Source organism: Melanerpes formicivorus, unplaced genomic scaffold, assembly GCF_026170545.1.
Source record: "Melanerpes formicivorus ecotype bairdi unplaced genomic scaffold, bMelFor1.0.p_v2 SCAF_49, whole genome shotgun sequence".
Classification (NCBI taxonomy): Eukaryota; Metazoa; Chordata; class Aves; order Piciformes; family Picidae; genus Melanerpes; species Melanerpes formicivorus.
The window spans coordinates 4,547,117-4,566,825 of NW_027142401.1; the positions used below are offsets into that span (position 1 = coordinate 4,547,117).

Sequence of the window (19,709 nt, forward strand, 5' to 3'; positions counted from 1 at the left end):
TCAGCAGAGCTGTTCTTGTTTTCATGTTCTCTGTCCCCCAGTGCTTGCATCACAGCTTTAAACACTTCACATTGTCCATCACAGCGCTCCCCGAATGAAAGGGGCTGACTCTGCGCCTTACAATAGCAGAGCAAGACATTTTATTCTCCCATAGTATTAATGCAAGTAATGAAAAGTGTACTTAAAAATTCAAGAAAGCAGACTTTTAGCATATGGCATAAACAAGAAGCACCTCTGATCTGCTATTAAAAAAAAGCATAAGCTCCCTCAACAATTTAAAGTAAGATGTGTGGATACCAAAATACAGCTTTTCCATTTCGTTTAATGACTGAGTTTAAAACAATTCCTTCCCACAAAGAGCAGGGGAAATCCAGGATGCTGAAAGGCATTTTGGGGGATTTCCCTTTGTACTGGACAATGGTTAAAAAAAACCCCTCTGATTTCAAACATCACGGTACAATGCAGCTGCAGCAACAATTACTTGTTACGAAGCTCTTAAAAGACCTTTTGTGAGGTCAGGGTTATTTCTCTGCTTTTAAACTGTACTTGTTGAAGAGAACACGTGGAGCTCTTTGTTTAGAAGATGAGGCAGGGGGTTGTTTTCCTGTCAGCACAGCTCATGACGGTATTTTTCTCCAGTTTGCCGACATTTCCGCGCGTACTCTCTAAAGCACGTCGAAGATGTTTGCTTGCTGTTTTCCACGAACCACACACCACTGCATCACCCGACAGCTGGCACTTCTCCAACTGCCCTGCGGGCCCGCCCGCTGCCTCTCGGCCTCGGCCTGCTGCCTCTCGGCCTCCGCCCGCCTGTTCCCCACGCAACCGAAGGGGACGGGCTCTCGACCCCGCGGTTACATGTGCGGTGCTAGGGTGGTCTGCATTCTGCTCGCGACGGACGTATCGCTACAGGACCGCTGCCCCTAGGCAGCAGCCGCAGCCCCACCGCGCATGCCCGGGGCGCGCGAGGAGGGGGCGGCCGTGCCGCGGTGCTGGGGCATGCGCAGTGGGGCGCCGGAGCGTGACGGTGCGCGGGCCGCGGGTTGCGGCGCATGCGCCGAGCGCGTGCCCCGGAAGCGGTGCGGCGCTGCCTGTCTGCCGTGCTTGCGGCCCTCCCGTTCTGAGGACCTCGGCCGCGCTCGCCGCCCCTCCCCGTGCCCGCCATGTCCCGAGGCTCCAGCGCCGGCTTTGACCGCCACATCACCATCTTCTCGCCCGAGGGCCGCCTCTACCAAGTCGGTGGGTGTCCGGCCCCGGGGATGCTGATGCTGCCGAATTGCCCCGTCACGGGCCTGGCCTGCTCACGCTGCCGCCGCTTTCCGCCGAGCCGGGCTGCAGGCGGGTCGCAAAAGCAACAGCCGAGCCTGGCTGCGTTTGGGGAGGGGGGAGGCGTGGCGCCTTCATTGTTTGGGAAGTCTTGGTCCTCGCCCTGCCTGCTCCAGCGGCGCGGGGTGCGGGGAGAAGCCCAGTGCGAACCTGGAGCAGCTGCCACCCCGGGATGGGTGCCTGGGAAAGGGGTACTCGTCTGAGATAAGGAAAACTTAGAGCCGGGGTAGGCTCTTTCGACTATCCCCTGCCACAGGGAAAGACCTCCTGTGATTTCGTGGTATTTAGCTTCACATGCATGGGGGCCCAACTAAAGCCTATCCAGAAACTGTTTGTTCTCCCTGAAGTCATTATTTCCGTTTATTTTGGTAAATTTCCTACCGTTGTATTTTGGAACAGGGGAACTACAGTAACTCGTTGTAATGGGCCTTGAACTGCTGGAGTAACAAAGTCATAGTATCATAACATCAGTCAGGGTTGGAAGGGACCACAAGGATCATTTAGTTCCAACCCCCCTGTCATGGGCAGGGACACCCCACACTAGATCTCTCTCTGAATGCAGTGTGTTGTGTTCATCATGGTCTGTGAGAAAGATGGCTTTATTCTGCAATTAAAGTGCAGCCTAGCTGCTGCTTTTGTAGGTCCCTGAATCCCTCGTTCATATTTTTACAGTGCATCAGGTTCTGCGGAAGAACTTCACGTTGCTGCTTTAGCAGAGCGCGCTGTAACTGCATAGTCAACTGGCAGTTTAGCAGGAAAGTTCACTGAGAGCATGCCTGGAGAATTGTTCTAACAGAGCCAGATGAATTGTTTTAGCAGCATCATTCTGATGCCATCTTCCCCTAGAGCTTAGTGGCTCTTTACCAGGTGCAGTGGCTTCATTGTATGTGTGTTGCATGAGGTCCATCCATCCATCTGTTTTCCAGGAAGGGAGGTTGCAGGGACCAGACTGGATGAGTTGGACATGGTAGCCACGTTTCTTTTGTGTCTGCCCTTGTCTTTTTTTCTCAGGAAGGTGGCTGTGGAATGAGTTTCATAAAATAGAATAGAATTAACCAGGGTGGAAAAGATCTTCAAGATCATCAAGTCCAACCCATCACTCAACACCTCTAATCAACTAAACCATGGCACCATGTGCCTCATCCACTTTCTTCTTAAACACTTCCAGTGATGGTGACTCCACCACCTCCCTGGGCAACACATTCCAATGACCAGTCACTCTTTCTTCCTAACATCCAGCCTAAACCTCCCCTGGCACAGCTTGAGACTGTGTCCTCTTGTTCTGTCACAGGTTGCCTGGGAGAAGAGACCAACCCCCAGCTGGCTACAACCTCCCTTCAGGTAGTTGCAGAGAGCAATAAGGTCTCCCCTGAGCCTCCTCTTCTCCAGGCTAAGCAACCCCAGCTCCCTCAGCCTCTCCTCATAGGCTTGTGCTCCAAACCCCTCCCCAGCTTTGTTCCCCAGCCCATTCTCTTTGGAGCAACTAGGAAAGTACCTTGTGTGGGTGTCTATGCACAGGTAGAAAGCTATCTGTGCTAAATACTTACTTGTGGGTGGTGTCTTATACCTGGGCTTGTATGCAACTTCTGTGGTAAGTGTTATGGGTAGTAGGGACAGTGGCTACTCAGTGGCTCTGTGATGGACGAGTTATGGGCTCCAACCTTCTCTTGCCATTGAAAGAGGCTGCTTGGTCTGCATTGCATTTCTGGCAGTTTCTTTGTGGTATTGCTAGTTGCTGGGAATGATTTCTGCATCCTGTAGTGAAGAGGAAACTAAGCTTTGGTTCTCTACCTCATGGACGTATTCATTAGGTTAATGTACGAGAAATGTGTAATACCTCCATGTGCTTTACTGGTGTCTTAGAAACAGATGTCTGCACGTGTACCTGAGAGCCTCTGCACACAACCCGAAGCTGACTTAAAGATATTTTAAGTACCTGTGTAGTATGGGATGAAAAATACATAGGTATGCATAGTTAACAGAATCACAGAACAGGTGAGGTTGTAAGGGACCTCTAGAGGTTAACTGGTCCAATTCCCTGCTCAAGCAGGACCACCTAGGGCTGGTTGCCTAGTACTGTGTTCAGACAGCTCTTGACTATCACCATGGATGGAGACTCTACAACCTGTCCGTGCCATCTGTGCAGTGCTCAGTCACCCTCACAGTAAAAATGTGTTTCCTGATGTTGAGATAGATCCTCCTTTGTTTCAGTTTGTGCCCATCACTGGGCACCACTGAAAAGAGCCTAGCTCTGTCCATGTGCATTACAGCCTGTCTTCAGATCCTTGTACACATAAATAAACAAGCGTTGCAGAGCCCTGGCCTGGGGCTTCAAAACATGTGCCATAAACACATGACAGTCTGCCCTTCCACAACACTGGCTTGGCAGATTGAGCATCAAGATTCTGGTATTGCAACATTTGTTATGTATTTTGGATTATTCCTCTCCCTTTTGTGCAGTGCCTTCCATAGAATTGAACACAGCTTGTAAAACAGCTGAGTTTCTTGATCCTGTTGTTTTAGAAGATGGCTTTAGCAATCTGTTGCACTGTTAGTCAGATATGTGCTAAATTCCAGTTTCAGTCACATGGCTAAAAACCCAGTTCATTTATGTTTAGCTACTGACTGAAACTTGCCTCTTGTAACCAGGTATTAGGAAGTCCTGAATGTTTACCATCTATTGCCAGATAAACTATTTTAAAAGTCCTTTTTCTGAGGCTTTTGAAGCCATTGATCAAGGTAATTGCATTGTATCAATCATACCAAGAAAGTCCTCTTGCATTCATTTATCTGAATAATGCTGTTTAGTTGGCATGTGCTTATGTTTCATTTTGCAAAAGGGAATAAAAGCATTTCAGTGTTTGAATGCAATCTGAGAACGTGTTGGTAAGGTTAAAACTCCCCTTTTGTGCCTAGCCCTTTGTTTAGTTTTCCATCTGTATCAGTTACAGAATCGCAGAGTGTGATTCTGTTAGACTCTGCAAAAGCAAATGACATGCTTACAACAACAATAATGCTTGAAATCCTAAACTTCTGCATGTTAAACATCTTCTGTAAGGATTTACAGTCACTGTAGGTTAAGGTTGGACTGGTTTGGCCAACCTTTTTGTTTCAAAACAAATTCTCATGCAGTTCTAACTGAAGAGAAAGGTGAATTATTAGAAATGCCTGAAAGAAGCAGTGGTAGTGAAAAGAGTCAGTGACTTTCAGTGCCCATCAGAAAGTTCTTGTGTGCATTGTACTAAGCCCTTAAAGACCTAAAGAGTTGCACAAATACTTAGTAAAAAGACCAGAACTTGGTGAGATTTCTGTGTTGGGGTGAGGTGTTTCAGAGTTAATTGTTCTAATTGACATTTACCTATTGTTACAGAATATGCATTTAAGGCCATAAACCAAGGTGGACTTACATCTGTAGCTGTTCGTGGGAAAGACTCTGCAGTGGTTGTAACACAGAAGAAAGTACCTGTAAGTAGTCTGGGTTTTGGAGGGCAGGGGGCAGCTGGAAGGAGATAAACAAAAAGGTGGGAGTGAAACTGAAACACTGGTATTATCTTTATTAGCATTGACATGTATTGTTTAAATGGAATGTCTGATGGTTCTGCTTATGGCAAGTTTTAGCTCTCTTCGGTGCTCAGTTGTTCATTTCCACGCTAAGTACTGTACAATAGAATAGAATAGAATAAACCAGGTTGGAAGAGACCTTCAAGATCATCGTGTCCAACCTATCATCCAACACCACCTAATCAACTAACCCATGGCACCAAGCACCCTGTCAAGTCTCCTCCTGAACACCTCCAGTGATGGTGATTCCACCACCTCTCTGGGCAGCCTATTCCAAAGGGCAATCACTCTCTCTGTGTAAAACTTCCTCCTGACCTCCAGCCTGAACCTCCCCTGGCGCAGCCTGAGACTGTGTCCTCTTGTTCTGGTGCTGGCTGCCCGGGAGAAGAGACCAAGCTCTGCCTGTCTCCAACCTCCCTTCAGGTAGTTGTAGAGAGCAATAAGGTCACCCCTGAGTCTCCTCTTCTCCAGGTTAAGCAGCCCCAGCTCCCTCAGCCTCTCCTCACAGGGCTTGTGTTCCAAGCCCCTCACCAACTTTGTTGCCCTTCTCTGGACACGCTCCAGAAAAGGGAAACTGTAACAATGTTTAAGTCATTCTGCCCTTGTACGCAGCACTGGTCAGGCAACACCTTGAGTACTGTGTCCAGTTCTGGGCCCCTCAGTTTAAGAAGGATGTTGAGTTGCTGGAATGTGCCCAGAGAATGGCAACAAAGCTGGGGAGGGGTTTGGAGCAGACCCCTATGAGGAGAGGCTGAGGGAGCTGGGGTTGCTTAGCCTAGAGATGAGGAGGCTCAGAGGAGACCTTATTGCAGTCTACAACTACCTGAAGGGAGGTTGTGGCCTGGTGGGGCTTGGCAACCAACAGAATAAGAGGACACAGCCTCAAGCTACACCAGGGAGGTTTAGGCTGGATGTTAGGAAGAAGTTCTTCCCAGAAAGAGTGATTGGCCATTGGAATGGGCTGCCCAGGGAGGTGGTGGAGTCACCATCACTGGAGGTGTTTAGGAAGAGACTTGATGGGGTGCTTGGTGCCATGGTTTAGTTGATTAGATAGTGTTGGATGATAGGTTGGACTCAATGATCTCAAAGGTCTCTTCTCTTCTCTGTAGTTGTTGAAGGGTTAAAGCTAAAATACAAAGTTGGTCCTCTTGTCCTTCAGCATGCATACATTACTGTGGCTGGTATGGGCTGATTTTTTCCGTGGTATTTCCTCATTTCTTTAATTCCTACCCAGAAAATGTTAGACTAATAGCATGCAGAACAAGTTTTCATGAGTGTTGTATCACAGTGGTGATGTATCATTGACAAAGGGGGGAACTGTTTGTGTTTGAATGAAATAAGGGCCCAAGTGTTTGCATTTTGAGTTCTTAAAGTTTCTTCAGAGGCAAAAGGAGTTTGATGTTGGTCATGCTCTAGCTGTCATCCTTTTCCAGATAGTCTGGGTTTTATCTTCCCTCTTCTATTTCTTTCTTCTCATTCCTATAGCCATAAATAGTGGAGAGCCTGCAAGACAATTTTTAGCTGCTAGCTGACTCCTTGAGGCTCTTCTGCAGACACCAGATCATCCAGGGTCTTTTTGTGTACTTGAACATTTCCTATTAGATTATTTCTGTTTCCTCTTTAGGACAAGTTACTGGATTCCAACACAGTGACTCATTTATTCAGAATTACTGAAAACATTGGCTGTGTGATGACAGGAATGACAGGTATTTATTTCACCATCTTGTTTTAAGTAGCTGCAGTGTATCAGATCTCTTTTTTAATGAAGTTTGCCAGCTTTACATCAAAGAAGTCCGTGCTCCAGGAGGTTTGTTCCAACCCTCTGGTTTGGGAGAACTTACCTGCTTCTGATGCATATATTTAAAGACAACTTAAAAGTTGAGCCTGGTATCTGCATTCTCATGCAGTGTGAGGAATAAATGTGGCACATGTTCAGCTGAATTTGTGTTCTTTCTGTGTAGCTGACAGCAGATCCCAGGTGCAGAGAGCCCGCTACGAGGCTGCTAACTGGAAGTACAAGTATGGCTATGACATCCCTGTGGATATGCTGTGTAAAAGGATTGCAGATATTTCTCAGGTCTACACACAAAATGCTGAAATGAGGCCTCTTGGCTGCTGTAAGTATGCTGCATGAAATTGATCTTTTCTGTTTATTGTCTGAGCTTGCAACTTGAAGTGTTGGAAATTCTCACCCACTTTCAAATGGTGTGAGATAAGGGTGTCACTGAAGGAGTAAGAGGGACAAAGAGCCAGCTGAGAGACCAGTGGTGAAAGTCTTGAAATGGAGTTATGATTTTTACCACTAACTCAGCATTTAAACTGGAGTAAATGATGTAGCCTCTTTAAAATGTGTGACAGTATTTCTCTTTAGCTTTTGTGGCCCGATCTGTTTGCACTGCACAGTGATGTCAGTGAATGGGAGATGCTCTTTCTTATGGGTGCCTGTGCCTGGGTAAGTATCCCTGTTAGAACAGATGTGGAGAGTGCAATTATGCTCCTGGCTTTTTTTATCCAAGTACTATGTATAGGACAAAAGTCTGCCTGGTTTTTGCTCTTCATATAGCCCTATGATATATATAATGAAGTGCTTAAAAACATTTCACTTCCAAACATGTCTACACCAGTCATGTTTTATAACAGCACATGCAGCTTAAATAAAGCTGTGTGTAAAGCTGGGGTTTTTTATTTGTAGGCATTCCTGGTCATCTCTGTGTTCTGAGGTTGGTTCTGACTTGTTTTTCTCTCACATTTGACTGTGAGCAAATTACAACCATAAGGTTAGGCTGTCAGTGAACTGAGATAAATGATAATGTTTCCTCAGTTTATTTTTTTTTCATGAAACACTCAGAATTTCTTGGTTGTTTTCTTGGTTGTTTTGGTGGGGCTTTCTTTGTACTTTTAAGGAGAACAGTTTCAGAATTGATGAATCACTTCTCATCATCATAGTGGGCAGTGGCAGCTTGTCACTGAAGAAGTAACATTCAGGGTTGCACCACAGTTTCCATGATGAAGAAATTTTTCCTGTGTTTAAAATGTTGAGGAATGATTATTTCTTTCTTCCCTTGGCATTTCCCATCCCCCTGATAGTACTGGAAAGTAAAATTGTTCTATTTTTGGTCCTTTTTAGTAACAGCTGCTCAGAAGCTTATCAGCTGTAACTGCCAGTTAAAAATTGTGCAAGCCTCAAGTGAAAACAATTTCCAACCTTGGCCTTGTTCTGTTTGTGTTTGGGGTTTTTGTTTTCCAATTATTGCTTTGGAGTTAGTTTTAATATTGAGTTAGTATTGAGTATTAATATTGAATTAGTATTGAGACTGTGCAGCTGCAAATCTGGAAGTGTGGGTCCACACAGATGCATTTCAGTGATGTGACCAGCTTGTGTTACTTGAAGCATGTCCAACTTGAAAGCACTTAGTCAGGTGGGCTTCAAAGAGTCAGTTGTATGTCCTGGTGTTCCCACATTTCATTTCAGTTGGGTTTGGTTTTGTTGTTGTTGGGTGGTTTAGTTTTTTTTCTTTAAAGACAAGAGAACAAGAGGATGCAAAGCAGTGTTTTTCAGGATCACAGGCAGGAAATCTAAAGTTGACCTTTGATTTTTTTAAATATTTCATAGATCTAAGGAATGGTCTGGGATGGAAGGGACCTCCAGAGGTCATAGTATCAGTCAGGGTTGGAAGGGACCACAAGGATCATCTAGTTCCAACCCCCCTGCCATGGGCAGGGACACCCCACACTAGAGCAGGCTGGCCAGAGCCTCATCCAGCCGGGGCTTAAACACCTCCAGGGACAGGGCCTCGACCACCTCCCTGGACAACCCATTCCAGGGCTTCACCACTCTCATGGTGAAGAACCTCCTCCTCACATCCAGCCTGAATCTCCCCACCTCCAGCTTCATTCCATTCCCCCTAGTTCTATCAGTACCTGATAATCCTGAGAAGTCCTTCCCCAGCCTTCTTGTAGGCCCCCTTCAGATACTGGAAGGCCACAATTAGGTCACCTCAGAGCCTTCTCTTCTCCAGATTGAGCAGCCCCAACTCCTTCACTCTGTCCTCATAGGAGAGGTGCTCCAGCCCTCTGATCACCCTTGTGGCCCTTCTCTGGACACGTTCCAGCACCTCCATATCCCTCTTGTAATAGTCCAACCCTTTCTGCAGTGGGCAGGGGCACCCTCAACTAGATCAGGTTGCCCAGAGCCCTATGGAGCCTAACCTTGAGTATCTCCAGGGATGGGGCCCCAACCATCTCCCTGGGCAACCTGTTCCAGTGTGCCACCAGCCTCATGGTAAAGAATTTGTTCCTAACATCCAATCCAAATCTACTCTTGGCTAATTTGAAGCCATTGCCCCTTGTCCTGTCACTACAGGCCTTTCAGCATTCTTGTAAGGTTGCTTCCTGGTGGAAGGCACATGTTACTAGAACTACTTTTTACACTTTTAATGTGTCATATAATACTCAGGATGTGAACTGTAGCTGGGTTAACTTGGTATCTGCATTAAACTCTTGTATTCCCTGACTGTGGCTCTGCACACAGAGCATGGCAAAAACTGTTTCTCTGTTTAATGTGTGCCCTTCTCTGGGAATGACAGAAATCTACTTTGCACTAAGCTGAGTTGCACACCTGGTAATGAAATGCTGGTAAATAACGGCAACTGAAAGTGGAAAACACAGCTCAAGGTATGGGACTGCTTCCCAACAATGTGCATGCATGTTTTTCACAGGAGAGGAGTATCTAATCTATTCTTCAGTTGAATGGAATTGGAGACAAAAAAAAAAAACTAAATGAAGACATTTTTCTCTTCAAGGTATGATTTTGATAGGTATTGATGAAGAACACGGCCCTCAGGTGTACAAGTGTGATCCAGCAGGTTACTACTGTGGATTCAAGGCCACAGCTGCGGGGGTTAAACAGACAGAGTCAACCAGCTTTCTGGAAAAGAAAGTAAAGAAGAAATTTGATTGGACATATGAGCAGACAGTAGAGGTAGGCCAGCAGAAAGAAATGAAGCTTTGGTGAAGTGTTTTTGGTAAATGTGCTGTATGGGGCTTGCAAGATAGAGGAATGCAGTTAGGTGTTTGCTGTTTCCTTACAGTTGTGTAGTGCTGCAGAGTAACTATTCCAACCATAAAGTCTGGTGAAGGTATTTTGTAAATGTTTAAATCCTCATCTAATCTGCTGCTGCTTTTCACTAGCTGGAGCAGAATCTGTGATTGTAGCACCCCCACTGTAGCTTGATAGGGTGCTTGGTTGCATGGTTTAGTTGATTAGGTGGGTTGGATAATAGGTTGGAAGTGATGATCTCAAAGGTCTCTTCCAATCTGGTCTCTCCTATCCTCTCCTACCCTGTCCTCCCCTGCCTTCTCCTCCCCTGCCTTCTCCTCCCCTGCCTTCTCCTCCCCTGCCTTCTCCTCCCCTGCCTTCTCCTCCCCTGCCTTCTCCTCCCCTGCCTTCTCCTCCCCTGCCTTCTCCTCCCCTGCCTTCTCCTCCCCTGCCTTCTCCTCCCCTGCCTTCTCCTCCCCTGCCTTCTCCTCCCCTGCCTTCTCCTCCCCTGCCTTCTCCTCCCCTGCCTTCTCCTCCCCTGCCTTCTCCTCCCCTGCCTTCTCCTCCCCTGCCTTCTCCTCCCCTGCCTTCTCCTCCCCTGCCTTCTCCTCCCCTGCCTTCTCCTCCCCTGCCTTCTCCTCCCCTGCCTTCTCCTCCCCTCCCTTCTCCTCCCCTGCCTTCTCCTCCCCTGCCTTCTCCTCCCCTGCCTTCTCCTCCCCTGCCTTCTCCTCCCCTGCCTTCTCCTCCCCTGCCTTCTCCTCCCCTCCCTTCTCCTCCCCTGCCTTCTCCTCCCCTCCCTTCTCCTCCCCTGCCTTCTCCTCCCCTGCCTTCTCCTCCCCTGCCTTCTCCTCCCCTGCCTTCTCCTCCCCTGCCTTCTCCTCCCCTGCCTTCTCCTCCCCTGCCTTCTCCTCCCCTGCCTTCTCCTCCCCTGCCTTCTCCTCCCCTGCCTTCTCCTCCCCTCCCTTCTCCTCCCCTGCCTTCTCCTCCCCTCCCTTCTCCTCCCCTCCCTTCTCCTCCCCTCCCTTCTCCTCCCCTGCCTTCTCCTCCCCTCCCTTCTCCTCCCCTCCCTTCTCCTCCCCTCCCTTCTCCTCCCCTCCCTTCTCCTCCCCTCCCTTCTCCTCCCCTCCCTTCTCCTCCCCTCCCTTCTCCTCCCCTCCCTTCTCCTCCCCTCCCTTCTCCTCCCCTCCCTTCTCCTCCCCTCCCTTCTCCTCCCCTCCCTTCTCCTCCCCTCCCTTCTCCTCCCCTCCCTTCTCCTCCCCTCCCTTCTCCTCCCCTCCCTTCTCCTCCCCTCCCTTCTCCTCCCCTCCCTTCTCCTCCCCTCCCTTCTCCTCCCCTCCCTTCTCCTCCCCTCCCTTCTCCTCCCCTCCCTTCTCCTCCCCTCCCTTCTCCTCCCCTCCCTTCTCCTCCCCTCCCTTCTCCTCCCCTCCCTTCTCCTCCCCTCCCTTCTCCTCCCCTCCCTTCTCCTCCCCTCCCTTCTCCTCCCCTCCCTTCTCCTCCCCTCCCTTCTCCTCCCCTCCCTTCTCCTCCCCTCCCTTCTCCTCCCCTCCCTTCTCCTCCCCTCCCTTCTCCTCCCCTCCCTTCTCCTCCCCTCCCTTCTCCTCCCCTCCCTTCTCCTCCCCTCCCTTCTCCTCCCCTCCCTTCTCCTCCCCTCCCTTCCCCTCTCCCCCTTTTTGTGTTTTGTAGATTGGGCTTTTCCTAGCAAGAGACCCAGAAAGGGACTATCTAACAATGGCAAACTATTTGAAACTTTTCAGCTGAGGTTTGGAAGTGAAAGGAAATAAGACAGGAAGGAGGTGTGGTCGTTAATGCAGGAAAACTTTGGTGCTTTCTGTTTAATGATATGGATTTTTTTTTGTCATCTTTTAGACAGCAATAACATGCCTGTCCACTGTACTATCCATTGACTTCAAACCTTCAGAAATAGAAGTTGGTGTAGTTACAGTGGAAAATCCTAAATTCAGGTAAGTGAGCAGCGTTGGTAAAACTTGCTGCATTTCTCTGCTTATACATATGTAATTAGTCTTAACTTCTTGTGTCATGGTACATTGAGAGAGGGAATGTCAGAAGTTCAACTGTTGGTGTACTTTATTTGTAACTCTTAAAAATATGTAAAAGACATGGGTTTAAAAAGACAAATAATCAATCCCAAACAGGAAGTTCTTCACTGTGAGAGTGGTGAAGCCCTGCAATGGGTTGCCCAGGGAGGTGGTTGAGGCCCCATCCCTGGAGGTGTTTAAGCCCAGCCTGGATGAGGCTCTGGCCAGCCTGATCTAGTGTGGGGTGTCCCTGCCCATGGCAGGGGGGTTGGAACTAGATGATCCTTGTGGTCCCTTCCAACCCTGACTGATACTGATACTTTGAATAGAGGTTTAAAATGTTTGTCATGGTTTAAGGGCTGCAGCAGGGAGAAGTGTCATCTGCTTATTGGAAGTGTATTGCTTTATGTGGTGATTAAAGTGTAAGTTACATCTGGTCTAGGTGATTATTTTTTTTCCTGCTTAAAAGAGTGAAAATTTTTGTTTGTGCTGGTATCTGGAATCCCATTCCAAATCATAGCCATGGCAACCAGCACAGTAAAGTCTGGTTTATATGAAGGAAACTTTTGCAGCTACCTTAATTTTTAAACTAATTTTCAGAATGCAGTCTTGAAATTACAGTCTCACAGTATCACTAAGGTTGGAAGAGACCTCGAGGATCATCGAGTCCAACCTATCACCACAGACCTCATGACTAGACCATGGCACCAAGTGCCACGTCCAATCCCCTCTTGAACACCTCCAGGGACAGTGACTCCACCACCTCCCTGGGCAGCACATTCCAATGCCGAATGACTCACTCGGTGAAGAACTTCCTCCTCACCTCGAGTCTAAACCTCCCCTGGTGCAGCTTGAGACTGTGTCCCCTTGTTCTGGTGCTGGTTGCCTGGGAGAAGAGGCCAACCCCTTCCTGGCTACAACCACCCTTCAGGTAGTTGTAGAGAGCAATGAGGTCTCCCCTGAGCCTCCTCTTCTCCAGGCTAAACAATCCCAGCTCCCTCAGCCTCTCCTCACAGGGCTGTGTTCAAGGCCTCTCCCCAGCCTTGTTGCCCTTCTCTGGACACCTTCAAGTGTCTCGATGTCCTTCTTAAACTGAGGGGCCCAGAACTGGACACAGGACTCAAGGTGCAGCCTAACCAATGCAGAGTACAGGGGCACAATGACTTCCCTGCTCCTGCTGGCCACACTATTCCTAATGCAGGCCAGGATGCCATTGGCCTTCTTGGCCACCTGGGCACACTGTTGGCTCATATTCAGGCGGCTGTCAACCAGTACCCCCAGGTCCCTCTCTGTCTGGGAGCTCTCCAGCCACTCCAACCCCAGCCTGTAGCTCTGCATGGGGTTGCTGTGGCCAAAGTGCAGCACCTGGCACTTGGACTTGTTGAATGCCATCCCATTGGATTCTGTCTATCTGTCCAGTCTGTCAAGGTCCCTCTGCAGAGCCTTTTTACCCTCTGACTAACATCTGCTCCTAAGTTACTCCTAAATTACTCTTGTTTAGCTTGCACCTGAAGCAGCTTTTGGCATCTCTAGTATATAATTAATAGATCAAGAATTTATGGATCAAACCACTACACCTAGCCTATTTAAACTTGCTGAGATTAAAAGAGTCTGGATTTAGAAGTCACTGCAGTGACTTGGAACTGGCCAATCTTTGACTTTCCGAGTACACTGCCTCTCCCACTAGCATGAAGGCAGGATACCTGCAGTTTCCTCCCTCTCTGTTACTGCTTGAATCTGCACTGTGAATTCACAGAATCACAGAATTGTCAGGGTTGGAAGGGACCTCAAGGATCATCTAGTTCCAGTGCCCCCTGCCATGGCTTGAATTTCACTATGTGCTGCAATGTTACTTGACCAATCCACCGAGACAACACCTGGAAATATTCCTGCTGAGCACTCTACCTCCCATCAGATAGAGTGTACTTGACAGCCTCCTTGCAGCACAGTGTATGGCTGCAGAAGCATTCAGGAAATGTGGGAGAGGAGGTCTGGGGGCTTTTTGTTAATACAAAAGGACTTTCTAGGTAGGTCTTGCCTAAACTTTGGGTGGGTCTGGCTTGCTGCAGAGGAGTTCTGTTATTTCTGCATTAGTCCAGCTAAATGGGGAAGAAAGGTCCTCTGATGCTTTAGTGTAGCTGCTGGGTAGGTGGCGATGGGAGAGAAGCTTCAAACCGTTGGATCCTACAGGTGCAGTCTTTTGAGTGTTTCCTAATGTCTTTAAAGTTGGCATGGTGAGGATGATTGCCTTTGATGGGGTGGGTATAAGGTGACAGAACAGCCTAGCAGTTTTGAGAAAGCATGGAGAAGCTGCATTATAACCCTTCCCTACTGCTGCTCAAGGGTCAAGTGCTAGCTTTCTGCCAATCTTCATTTGCCTGTCCCATGTCCTTTTCTGAAAGGATGGATAAGGAGGGAAAAGGAAATGAAAACCTCTGTCCCCCTTGAAGTGATCACGCTAATTTCCATACTCATTCTTCTCACCGGGTCCCAGCTCACAAATATATTACTCATGAGGAATTGCCTGCTCTTTTTCTATCATTTATTACCTCTTTGTTCTCCCAAGCCTCTGATTCTTCCTTTGTTTTGCAAAAAGAATTGGGATGTCAGCCTGGCAGTGGGACTGTAAAGGGCTGAAAGATGCATTGTGCAAAACTTATTTGTGTAGCTATTAGGCTGTAATACTGAGCTCAAGAGGAAAAATCATTGAAGCTATTTAAGATCATTTTTGTTGTTGTTGTTGTTCTTTCAGGATCCTCACAGAAGCAGAGATTGATGTGCACCTTGTAGCCCTGGCAGAGAGAGACTAATTAATTAGCATTCCCATTTCCATTGTCTGTGCTCCTGGCCAGGATGTTGGGTGTAAAGAAAACACTTCATAATGGCTTTAGATGGTGGGTGGAAAACGGTGTTCACTGTATGATGTATTTTACTCTGTACAAATAAAACAGAGGTTTTTGAAATACTTGGTGTCTCCTTTTAATGTTTGAGGGGGGTTTTAAATCTTTTTTTAGTTCTATGAAAGTCTCATCAAAAGACTTGGTGACTCTGAATGTTTCTGTGGTGACTGCTTGCCTTCTAGTGGAGTTTTAAGAGACACGCTCTGCGCTGTATTTTTCACCGGGGCTATTTAGCTCCCAGTGTAAAGCTTCATGTTGGGTTATGGGATGAGTGTGTCTTGAACTCCTGGAGTGTCCTCTTCTTGCCTTGATCTGGAAGGGCTTGCAGCTAGTTCAACTGTGGGGAAATGAAGAAAAGCTTAGCATTTGTGTGGGTTTGTGTAAGGGTATAGGACAAAAGTTGCAGGAACAAACTTGTGCTGCGATTCCCTGTGCATTCCTTTTGACTGATTTATTTGGGGTGCATGTAGCAAATTTCAGAGGCATCTGCTATAATTAAACAGCTCTGTAGCAAACATTTATTTAGGGGAACAGATTCTATATGCTTTGGAATTTTGGCTGCCTGGTTCTGAATTTTGGGCAGTGACAGAAACAATGTCAGGGGTCTAATAGACAAAGTCCATCAACAAGAATGTCTCTGGGAAGTAATTCCCCTTGAGCCTTTACAGGTTCTGGGCTGGGAGAAAAGAGAAGGCTGCAAAAATTTGAATCAAGGTGAAGAAAACCACTTTTTTGTTTGCACTTGAAGAGGTTTCAACCTCAGTAGCAAAAAGGGTTCATGACAGTTGTGAGAGAGGAGACACTAAGGATGAAGGGAAGATTGCCAAGCATTTTTAACTGTTGGGTAGACATCAGCCTTGGAAGAATGCCAGGCTAATACAAATTGGCTCCTTACCTTCATTCCTCTACTCTGCTGTTTCTGTATTTGGTTTAATAACTCCAAAGTTCTCTTTATGTTTTGTCTTGAGAGCTTTGGGGAAGGCCTAACAATCATCAGAAACTGGAATTGTGTGGGGTGGGGGGTTTTCATAATTAAAGTCCCTTGAATGTGTCTTCTTCAAGTTCATCCTAGTAAAGGAGATGGGATTCTGTGTTTGGTTTAATAAAGTACAATGCTAACCTTATGTCATAACTGAGCTGGGGAATTGACTTCACAAAGCCTCCTGAATTTCCATTAGTACCTCCAAATTTCAGCTTCCCTCATGTCAGCTAGTGTACTACAGATGATAAGATGAAGCCACTCTTGCTTGTGGCTTTGAATTGGCCATCAGGATTCTGTGTGGTCTTCTGCAGCAATTGGCAGAATGAAGCTCTGTGCTGTTCCAGGTGACAGCTGAGTTTCTGCAGCACCTTAAGGCTTTTCATTCTAACATTCCAGCTGTCTAACAACCTGGAATTTAGGTAGACTTAATCATCTTTTACTCTATATTAAAATATTATCCAGTGATACTTTGTTCTTGATCAGCTTTAATTATCTGGATAAAACTTCAGTAATGAGCTCTTGAACAAAGCAAATTAGGAGGAAGATGGCAATGAGCCATATCACTAGTGCATATATTCACGGTACTTAGTGTTAAAACTCCCTGCACCACCTTGAATTCTCAATTTTGGAGCTTGTATGTGACTGTAGAACTCAGGTGGTTGTTCTGAGACCAGTGGGTATTTGCTCATACCTTGTGCTTTTTGCAGTGCAGAAGATCCCACCTTGTGTTCAGAGATGATGAAACAAGCTGTCTAAAATATATTACCTGGGAATGTTGCATCTCTTTTTCTTTTTCCTTCTTTTTGGTCTTTTAATAAGCAAAGTTAACATTTCAGCAGTTGAAATGCCACTTTTGCTGCTATTTTGTCCCACAGTGAAAATTCACTGTTCTCTTCATACTCTGGGCAAGCTGATCTGAAGGATGATCAGAGGGCTGGAGCACCTCTTCCATGGAGATAGACTGAGAGAGCTGGGGCTGTTCAATCTGGAGAAGAGAAGGCTCCGAGGAGACCTTATTGTGGCCTTCTGGTATCTTAAGGGGGCTACAAGAAAGCTGGGGAGGGACTTTTTAGGATGTCAGGTAGTGATAGGATTGGGGGGAATGGAAGAAAGGAAATGGGTAGATTCAGATTAGATGTTACAAAGAAATTCTTCCCCAGGAGGGTGGTGAGACGCTGGAACAGGTTGCCCAGGGAGATGGTGGAAGCCTCATCCCTGGAGGTTTTTAAGGCCAGGCTGAATGTATCTGTGAGCAACCTGATGTAGTGTGAGGTGTCCCTGTCCATGGCAGGGGGGTTGGAACTAGCTGATCCTTGAGGTCCCTTCCAACCCTAGCTATTCTATGACTCTAATAGGCAGAACCTCTGCCAGGGTGAGTGATGGCTGGCAGTGAGCTTGGGTCCCTTCCCACCCTGACAATTCTATGATTCTATGATCCAGTTGAGAATGCCCCTGCTTACTGCAGAAGGGGTTGGACTAGATGACCTTTGGAGCTCCCTTCCAACCCACACTGTTCTGTGATTCTACTAATGAAAGCTTTTTTTTTGTTTGTTTAAGATAAGGCAGCTACACAGATGGGGATGCCTAACCTAATGGGAATTCCCCATGTATTAAACATTCACCTTATCACATTCCTTACATCCTGGAGCAGTGAGCACCTGCAGCCAAGCTGTATCAGCCATGGCTAGTGTTGCACTGTACCTGGTATCACCTGCCCCAAGCCTGGCGCTGGCAGAGAAAGTAGAGCATGCATGATACGATCCTAGCACGTCTGGTTTGGGTACAGCTTATCAAAAGTGATACCAGCCTTGAGCTCCTTCCATCTCTTTGTGTTTTTGTTGTGCCAGTGCTGAAAACTGGAATCACAGAATCACCAAGCTTGGAAGAAAACCTCAAAGATCATCAAGTCCAACCTGTCACCCACAGCCCTCATGACTAAAATCATGGCACCAAGTGCCACATCCAATCCCCCTCTTGAACACCTTTGAGCCAGCAGTGTGCCCAGGTGGCCAAGAAGGCCAATGGCATCCTGGCCTGCATTAGGAATAGTGTGGCCAGCAGGAGCAGGGAAGTCATTGTGCCCCTGTACTCTGCATTGGTTAGGCCACACCTTGAGTCCTGGTGTCCAGTTCTGGGCCCCTCAGTTTAAGAAGGACATCGAAACACTTGAACGTGTCCAGAGAAGTGGCAACAAGGCTGGGGAGAGGCCTTGAGCACAGCCCCTGTGAGGAGAGAGGCTGAGGGAGCTGGGATTGTTTATCCTGGAGAAGAGAGGCTCAGGGGTGACCTCATTGCCCTCTACAACTACCTGAAAGGTGGTTGTAGCCAGGAAGGGGTTGGTCTCTTCTCCTAGGCAACCAGCACCAGAACAAGGGGGACACAGTCTCAAGCTGTGCCAGGGGAAGTTTAGGCTTGAGGTGAGGAGAAAGTTCTTCACAGAGAGAGTCATTAGTCATTGGAATATGCTGCCCAGGGAGGTGGTGGAGTCACCATCCCTGGAGGTGTTCAAGAGGAGATTGGACGTGGCACTTGGTGCCATGGTCTAGTCATGGGGGTCTGTGGTGACAGGTTGGACTCGATGATCCTCGAGGTCTCTTCCAACCTTAGTGATACTGTGACACCTCGAGGGATGGTGACTTTCACCACCTCCTATTACAAGAGGGATGTGGAGTGTGCTGGAAGGTGTTCAGAGAAGGGCCATGAGGATGATCAGAGGGCTGGAGCACCTCTCCTCTGAGGGACAGACTGAAGGAGTTGGGGCTGTTCAGTCTGCAGAAGAGAAGGCTCCAAGGGTGACCTAATTGTGGCCTTCCAGTATCTGAAGGGGGCCTACAAGAAGGCTGGGGGAAGGGACTTCTCAGGATCTCAGGTAGTGATAGGACTAGGGGGAATGGAATGAAGCTGGAGATGGGGAGATTCAGGCTGGAGGTGAGGAGGAGAAGTTCTTCCCCATGAGAGTGGTGAAGCCCTGGAATGGGTTGTCCAGGGAGGTGGTTGAGGCCCCATCCCTGGAGGTGTTTTAAGCCCAGGCTGGGATGAGGCTCTGGCCAGCCTGGTCTAGTGTGGGGTGTCCCTGCCCATGGCAGGGGGGGTTGGAACTAGATGATCCTTGTGGTCCCTTCCAACCCTGAGTGATACTATGATACTATGATACTTTTTGTTTTATAATCAGTGGGGCTCTTCTACCAGGGCAATAGCAGCAGGGACATGACAGTGGGGCTCTTCTACCAGGGCAATAGCAGCAGGGACATGACAGTGGGGCTCTTCTACCAGGGCAATAGCAGCAGGGACATGACAGTGGGGGCTCTTCTACCAGGGCAATAGCAGCAGGGACATGACAAGTGGGGGCTCTTCTACCAGGGCAATAGCAGCAGGGACATGACAGTGGGGGCTCTTCTACCAGGGGCAATAGCAGCAGGGACATGACAGTGGGGCTTCTTCTACCTAGGGCAATAGCAGCAGGGACATGACTTTTTGTTTTATAACCAGTGGGGCTCATTTTTTGTTTTTTGCTTTGGTTTTGTTGTTGTTTTTTTTGTTCCACGTGGGAAATTTTGACATGGTTGTAGCTTGTCCTAGCCAGTTCTTGCTGGTCACAGTTTGTTCTGTTCTCTTGTTTTGCTGAAACCCAAACTATTTGGAAACAATGCAAGACATCCTGTAGTTCAGGATCTGTTGGAACAGAGAACTTCAGGCCTCCCGTGCCCAAACTGAAAGGAGGATCGTCACGTGCTTGTGCAGAGCTCTTTAAAACAGTGTCTGGATTTTGTTTATCATGATTCTCACAGTGAAAAAAAATAAACACAACAAACCCCACAACACACCACCCACCTACCACAACAAAAACCACAGCACTTTTCTCCTGT

At 47.6% G+C, this 19,709-nt stretch overlaps 1 protein-coding gene across 1 annotated transcript; it reads left to right on the forward strand.

Moving 5' to 3' along the window:
* The first annotated feature begins 1,067 nt into the window (after window positions 1-1,067).
* PSMA6 (proteasome 20S subunit alpha 6) lies at window positions 1,068-14,926 on the forward strand. The gene is made up of 7 exons (XM_068160372.1): window positions 1,068-1,239; window positions 4,697-4,791; window positions 6,512-6,593; window positions 6,849-7,004; window positions 9,690-9,868; window positions 11,792-11,886; window positions 14,714-14,926. Exons 1-7 carry the CDS (start codon window positions 1,164-1,166, stop codon window positions 14,769-14,771), a joined length of 741 nt encoding a protein of 246 aa, XP_068016473.1. The 5' UTR covers window positions 1,068-1,163; the 3' UTR covers window positions 14,772-14,926.
* Window positions 14,927-19,709: the final 4,783 nt, after the last annotated feature.

What these genes read in the sequence shown, in the direction of transcription:
- PSMA6 (XM_068160372.1), top strand. Translation starts at nt 1,164, where the DNA reads ATGTCCCGAGGCTCCAGCGCCGGCTTTGACCGCCACATCACCATCTTC. An exon ending in TAACACAGAAGAAAGTACCT is followed by an intron (nt 4,792 to 6,511) that starts GTAAGTAGTCTG and finishes TTTCCTCTTTAG; the next exon opens with GACAAGTTACTGGATTCCAA. An exon ending in GTGGAAAATCCTAAATTCAG is followed by an intron (nt 11,887 to 14,713) that starts GTAAGTGAGCAG and finishes TTGTTCTTTCAG; the next exon opens with GATCCTCACAGAAGCAGAGA.